This window comes from Colobus angolensis, unplaced genomic scaffold (assembly GCF_000951035.1).
Source record: "Colobus angolensis palliatus isolate OR3802 unplaced genomic scaffold, Cang.pa_1.0 Scaffold61, whole genome shotgun sequence".
Classification (NCBI taxonomy): domain Eukaryota; kingdom Metazoa; phylum Chordata; class Mammalia; order Primates; family Cercopithecidae; genus Colobus; species Colobus angolensis.
This window is the reverse complement of record NW_012119710.1, coordinates 4,351,541-4,358,741: the sequence shown is the minus strand read 5'-3', so window position 1 is coordinate 4,358,741 and position 7,201 is coordinate 4,351,541. Positions and strand designations below refer to the sequence as shown.

At 50.1% G+C, this 7,201-nt stretch overlaps 1 protein-coding gene across 4 annotated transcripts in view; it reads right to left on the bottom strand.

The window, feature by feature from the left end:
* Positions 1-80: 80 nt before the first annotated feature.
* Positions 81-7,201, bottom strand: part of DDB2 (damage-specific DNA binding protein 2, 48kDa) — a 27,403-nt gene continuing 20,282 nt past the window's right edge. For 3 of the 4 annotated variants that reach the window (XM_011963347.1, XM_011963346.1, XM_011963348.1), the window contains 7 exons: positions 6,713-6,858; positions 5,001-5,100; positions 4,739-4,916; positions 4,264-4,406; positions 1,642-1,806; positions 1,443-1,488; positions 81-503 (listed from right to left, as the gene is read on the bottom strand). In XM_011963347.1, the coding sequence (XP_011818737.1) occupies positions 454-503; positions 1,443-1,488; positions 1,642-1,806; positions 4,264-4,406; positions 4,739-4,916; positions 5,001-5,100; positions 6,713-6,858 (828 nt within the window). In that variant the 3' untranslated portion in view covers positions 81-453. The remainder of the gene's footprint in view (positions 504-1,442; positions 1,489-1,641; positions 1,807-4,263; positions 4,407-4,738; positions 4,917-5,000; positions 5,101-6,712; positions 6,859-7,201) is intronic. The other variant, XM_011963349.1, reaches the window with a different exon arrangement.

The following is a 7,201-nucleotide window of genomic DNA, read 5'->3' as shown; positions in this document are numbered from 1 at the left end:
GTGCTGTCTCCTGTGCCTTTTCATTTCTGAGACGCAAGAAGCTCTCTAACCAGGTCACTTCTGGAAGATCCACACAAAAGCTCAGTCGGGTATGGTTTTATTGGCCGTATCAAAAGTGAGCAGAAATCAAATAACTGCTTGATCCCTCTGCTACCACCCACTGAGAGGAGGAGAAAAGTCATTTAGTTCCAAGATAACCTTGGTTCCAGGCTAGATACAGAGGGGCCCTTGGGGCAGCTGCGTCACCAACTCTGGAGCAGTCTCTGGAGGTAGGTCCAGAGGATTAACACGAAAGTGTCCCAGTCCCACAGCGCCCCAGCTCCCAGCACCCCTGCTCCAACCCTAGCCGTGGATACTTTTGGCCCTTTAACAAATCGCCACCTCTGCTAACAGGACTTGATCCCATGTGTGGGATCCAAGGCCTTGTCTGGCCCACACCTTCTTCAGTGTCTCTCATTTCCGGGTCCTGGCTTCCTCCTGGCTCCAGATGAGAATGTGGTAACCTAGGAGGAATGAGACCAGTCTGACTTACACCTTCCGTTACCAGTCTCTCAGAGCCTGGGGCTGGCCTGCAAACCTAGGATTTGGTAAAGAAATACTAGGAAGGCCAGGCACAGTGGCTCACACCTGTAATCCCAGCACTTTGGGAGGCCGAGGCGGGTGGGTCATGAGGTCAGGAGATCGAGATCATCCTGGCTAACACGGTGAAACCCCATCTCTACTAAAAATACAAAAAATTAGCTGGGCGTGGTAGCGGGCACCTGTAGTCCCAGCTACTCGGGAGGTTGAGGCAGGAGAATGGCGTGAACCCAGGAGGCGGAGTTTGCAGTGAGCCAAGATCGCGCCACTGCACTCCAGCCTGGGGGGACAGAACGAGACTCCATCTCAAAAAAAATAAAAGGAATACTAGGAAACTGGCCGGCATGGTGGCTCACGCCTGTAATCCCAGCACTTTCGGAGGCCAAGCCGGGTGGATCACCTGAGGTCAGGAGTTTGAGACCAGCCTGGCCAACATGGTAAAAGCCCGTCTCTACTAAAAATATGAAAAAAATTAGGTGGACGTGGTAGCAGGCACCTGTAATTCCAGCTACTCGGGAGGCCGAGGGGGAATCTCTTGAACCCAAGAGGCGGAGGTTGCAGTGAGGCAAGACCATGCCATTGCACTCCAGTCTGGGCCACAAGAGTGAAACTCCGTCTCAAAAAAAAAAAAAAAAGAAATAAAGAAATACTAGGAAACTGGACAGTAGCCAGGCATTGCATGACCAAGACGAAGCCAGAGGCATGGAGGGCCTTGGCTAAAGAGACCACTGTCTCCCAGCCATCTTCTTCACGGGCCACTGCCCTGGGGTGAATGTGGCAGGGCAGGGCTGAGGCTGGCCCACACTGAACCTTGGGAAGTAGGATTGGGCTCGGCAAGTCAGATACATCCTCTTCCTACTCACCCATTGCAGAGGCCAGCGTGTCCCCCATGGGATTGAACTCATTGAGCTGCAGAGACAAGAGTGTCAACACGAGGAAAGGGTGAAGGTATTAGCAGAGACATAGAAGGGCACACAAAACCTAATTTCTGGTCATTTTTGGTCAATAAAGTAGGTTGAATCCCTGCTTCCTCCCATCATTATTTGAGGGCCCAAGCCTCACCGAACTGATGCCAGAAGATTCTGGGTCATAGAGCTGACACATCATCTTCCCTGAGTTTCCATCAAACACATCGATCGTCCTCAATTCATAGGGGGTACAACTTTTGAAATTAGGATCTGGGTATCGGCCTACGACAATGAGGTTGTAGCGAGGATGCCAGGCTGCCTAGGAGATGGAGAGGCCGGTCATGAGAGTAAACGCAGAACATGACCAAGAGGGACATCAAAAACAAACATCAACAAAGAGGGACATCAAAAGTATTCTTTGGGCCGAGCGTGGTGGCTCACTCCTGTAATCTCAACACTTTGGGAGGCCGAGGCGGGCGGATCACGAGGTCAGGCGATCAAGACCATCCTGGCTAACATGGTGAAACGCTGTCTCTACTAAAAATACCAAAAAAAAAATTAGCTGGGTGCGGTGGCACATGCCTATAGTTCCAGCTACTCGGGAGGCTGAGGCAGGGGAATCACTTGAATCCGGGAGGTGAAGGTTGCAGCGAGCCAAGATGATGCCACTGCATTCCAGCCTAGGGGACAGAGCAAGACTCTGTCTCAAAAGAAAAAAAAAAAAGGTATTATTTGCCAGTAACAAGCCAACCTAATAATGGAGGTAAGTCTTACAGAAAACGACAAGAATGGTTTTTGGTTGTGCTTGCCTCTGCCATTGCACATTTTTAATGCCTAGCTGGCCTCCCTGGCCCTTAGGGCAGCTTCAGGCCTTCTCCTTCACTTGCATTTCCTAAGATCATGCCAACTGATAAACGTTTTCACCTCAGCCTGACCCAGATATTAGCCTAAGAGGTCAGCCTACAATAAAGCAAAAGAAGCCTCTGGTGACCAAAACCTAACAGGACTTCAGTTCTGGAGGAACCCCACTATCATCCCGCCTCCGTCAGCATGAATTACTAAGAGTTGAGTATAAAATTGCTACTGGCTAAAAAAGAGAAGGAAACCCACGTTCCCCACATCACCCCACTAAAAACAAATCTGGCAGTTATTAAAATGACAACATTGGATGGGATTTTCCTAATTAAACTTCTCAAGGAAGTTTTGAAGGAGGAAAGACATGGTTAGCAGGAAGGAAGAAATAGTACATGCAAAGGCTTAGAAGTAAGTCACAAATCACAGGAAGCTGTAATGACTTACAACACCTGGCTAGATACAAACTGGGACATGGGGACAGATGGATTATTAGGAACACTGATGGATTAACAGGAACACCAACTGGGGAAGGATTCTTGACATTATTTATTAAGAGCTTGGATGTGATTGAGGTACATGGGGGCCACTCAATATTCAATCATCATTTATTGAGTACTTACCAGTACTTACCAGGTGCTGGGCATGGGGCCAAGTGCTTTAAGTATACTGACTCATCCTCACAACAACCCTATCAGTTAGAGACTAGTATTCCCTTTTTGCAGATGAAACAGATCCAAAATATAAATAATTTGCCCAAGGATTCTAACCCGGGGGGTCTGGCTGCTGGAAACTGGTGCTCCCCACCACTCGGCTGAACTGACCAGAGAAGTATAGGCATAAAACCTGAAGATCGGAAGAGGATCTGTAGTTTTCGAAAAGGATGCAGAACTAGCAGAGCTCAGGCTGCATGGGGGCTCAGGCAAGAAGGCATCAAAGGACTTGAAAGCCATTAGTCTTGGGGACTAAGGACAGAGAAGCTATTAACAAGACCCTGAGAAAAGGTGGGAAAATAAAAGACTTATTTTTATTATTAGAAGCACTGAAACCTGCAAGACAAACTAAGAAGGCAAAGTTGCCAGGCGTGGTGGCTCATGCCTGTAACCCCAGCACTTCGGGAGGCTAAGGCGGGAGGATAGCTTCAACCTAGGAGTTCAAGACCAGCTTGGGCAACATGGCAAAACCCCATCTCTACAAAAAATAAACAAATTAGCTGGGTGTGGTGGCACACACCTGTAGTCCAATCTACTCCTGAGGCTAAGATGGAAGGATTGCTTGAACCCAGGAAGTTGAGGCTGCAGTGAGCTATGTTTGTGCCACTGCACTCCAGCCTGGGTGACAGAGCAAGACCCTGTTTCAAGAAAAAAAAAAAAAAAAAAAAAGGACCAGCTTGGATAACACAGGAATACCCTGTCTCTAAAAAACAAAAAGCAAAAAAAAAAAAAAAACACACAAAAACAAAACAATGAGGCAGTGAGGCAGGAGGATCGCTTGAGCCTGGGAGATCAAGGCTGCAACGAACCATGATTGCCCCACTGTACTCCCAGCTGGGTGACAGAGTGAGACCCTGCCTTTAAAAAAAAAGGTGAAGGTTTATGGGTCAACTGTACACAGGTAACTGAAGCTGAGAAGACAGAACAGAGGGTCAGGATCTTAGAAAATGCTCACCGTGAGATCAGAGCTGGGCTGAAAAAACTCAGAAAAATACCTTATCAGAGAGACAGAAAGAAAACTCAACCATATGGGATGGCAAAAGTGGGATAAAAGGAAGAGAGAGCCAAAGGGTAAGAGATGCTCTGTGCTTAGGCCAGGAGCGATCTGGGGTGGCAGGCTTACCACATCAGCCCTTCCCCACCGTGGGCAGACCTGCTCCAGCCTCATGATCACAGCTTCCTTCTGCGAGCTCCTTCCCGCCGCCACTCACCTTGATGGGTGTGAGGTGCTGGAAGTGGCGGTGAGGGTGCGGGATCAGGCCCAGGGGGCAGTCCCACTGGGAAGCAGAGTAAACTCGGATCTCGCTCTTCTGGTCCGTGGTCAGGAGCCGGGCTCCATCGGGACTGAAACAAGCTGGCAAAGTGAAAAGCCCCTGAGCTGAAGGAACCACGAGCCCCCTGTGGTCCTGGCCTTGCAGGCCTTCTCCTGCAGGGGTACCCTCCCTACCACTCCTCTCTAGACAGGAGCGGAAGGGAAGAGGTGAACCTGGGCTGTGAACAACAACAAAATTCTGGTAACTCAGCAGTTGATGGGGACAGCCACAGCCACAAAGGTTCCCAGACATCAGCTTGGCAGATGCTATCAGGGGTAAAGGTTTGTGGTAGTGGCTTCCATGCTGAGGGAACACCTCAGCAGTAGTCAGATAGGCAGGGTCTGCAGGAGAGATGAGGTCTGGGATATCACACCTGCGTTGACAGGATGCCTGTGCGGCAGCGAGTAGAGGAAGCTGGCTTTCCCTCTAACCTGGCGCAGGTCCCAGATTTTCACTGTTTGATCTACGGAGGCTGTGGCCAGGAACCAATCACAGCATGGGTTCAGGGCCACATGCGTCACTTTCTTTTTGTGCATTCTGAGATTCCAAAGCTGCAGAGAAGAGCTCGGTTCAGGTGGGGACACAGAACCGAGGCGGGGATGAGGGAGGGAAAGGCAGGACCTGGGAGAACGCACCTCTTTGCCGTCCATGTTCAGCAGGATCACGTTCCCCACGTTGTCTCCTGTGACCACCATTCGGCTACTGGTGGACACATCCAGGCTACAAAACCAGATGCTGGAGGGAAAGACTGTGTTGTAAGATCCTTGGGGACAGAGATAGGCCTGTTTACTCACTGTTGCCGCTCCAATGACTAACCCACAGTGGGCATTCAATAAGTATTTGTTGAATGAATGAGTAACTGTCTTGCCGTGGATTCCTAGCGAGGAACATTCAGACTGCTCTACCGTCCAGACAGAGGGAATGGGGTAATGGGGCTCAGAAATCTGTCCGGTTACTGCTGGGCCCAGGATCCCCAGCTCCTAGGAGTCTCTGAAGCAGACAAAGCTCAGACCATAAAGCAAGCCCCAGGGCACGCCTACTCCCACCCCCTGGGTTCTGAGCAAGCCTCTTTTACTGCTCTCTCCTTTCACTCTCCACCCTTTGGGCCAAAGAAGACACAAGCCAAACAGGGATTGCCTGGCTCTGTTCCTCAGAGCTGGCTGGAAAGGCACTTCTGCCCCCTTCTGAACACTGAGGGAAAAAACACACAACCAGGAGCTCTTCTGGTCCCTCAAACCACTGGACTGGGAGGCTGACTAGGCGGGTGCTTCAGGGATCCTGCTATCCAGCCAGAGGAGCTCAGCTCACAGTTTTTCTCTCAAATCCTCAAATCCATGCTACACTGACTTTTGCCATCCCCTATGAATATTTTCAAGCAGGAAGATTTATTGCGGAAAACTAGCCTGGAGCCTCGTCTATCCAATCGCCTGCTGAATTGCGCATGCACTCCTCATCCCTGCAGGACAGCCCAGGATCCCATCCAATGCTAGTTACACCCCAGCACCCTCACTTAATTCCTCAGGGAGCAGTCAGAGTCCCGGAACTAGCTGGAAATCAAAGTGACGAGTATTCGGTAACTTCTTTTTTTTTTTTTTTTTGAGATGGATTTTCACTCTTGTTGCCCTGGCTGGAGTGCAATGGCGCAATCTCGGCTCACTGCAAACTCTGCCTCCTGGGTTCGACCTATTCTCTTGCTTCAGCCTCCCAAGTAGCTGGGAATTACAGGCACCTACCACGACGTCCAGCTCATTTTTTGTAGTGTTAGTAGAGATGGGGTTTCACCATGTTGGCCAGGCTGGTCTTGAACTCCTGACCTCAGATGATCCACCCACCTTGGCCTCCCAAAGTGCTGGGATTACAGGCATGAGCCACTGCACCCAGCTGCATTCTGTAATTTCTCCAGCCACTTTCTCTTGGGAAATCCAGAGCACTTTATGGACAAGATTCCATCCATGTAAGCTTCCACCCAGGAACAGCTCAGGTCATTACACCACAGTGAGTGCAAGGAATTCAGTCTCAAGTTCTTAGCTGCTTCTCCATTCTCTAGGTGGCTTTCTGGGCCTATGCCATGCTGGCTTATCTAGTGAAGGTCAAGGTCTAGTCTAATACAGGTATGACTTACAGAAGAGCTGAGGCTCCAGAACACCTTCCCAAAGCAGTAACCCACCTGGACCAAAGTGAGGGTGGCCAAGGAGCAGTTTGAGAAAGAGAAAGAAGGGTGGAAAGTGGCTGACATCTTTCCTTTCTTCCCTGTGCCAGGTGGGGTTAAGGAAATGGGATCTGGATGCTCTTGCCGGAACTACACCTAAGCTTAGAAGCGCTTTCCCCTCCTAGTTAAACTACTCACTTGATGGTGTCTGAGCTGGCAAAAACTCGTAGAATGTTGCCTTTAAAGTCTTGCAGCCTAGTTGTTCCCTCCATTGAGGAGGCGTAAAACTGGTTGGTATTGAGAGGGTTAAACTTCAGCCCAGTGATGCTCCCTCCAGCTCCAATCTAACATGAGGAAGGAAAAAGCCAGTGAGTGATGATGGGCCTGGCAGTGAGGAACCAGGCCTGGGCACACGTGCTGCGCTGTCACAGAAGCACCAACGAGCAGTGCGTGGGGCCAGGTCAGCTTGGACACCTAAGCACTAGGACGCTCTCCACAGGGCCTTCACTTCTTTTTCTTTTCCTTTGAAATAGGGTCTTTCTCTGTCACTTAGACTGAAGTGCAGTGGCACGAACACGGCTCACTGCAGCCTCAATCTCCCGGGCTCAAGCAATCCTCCCACCTCAGCCTCCCAAGTAGCTGGGACTACAGGTGCACACACCATGCCCAGTTCATTTTTTTTTTTTT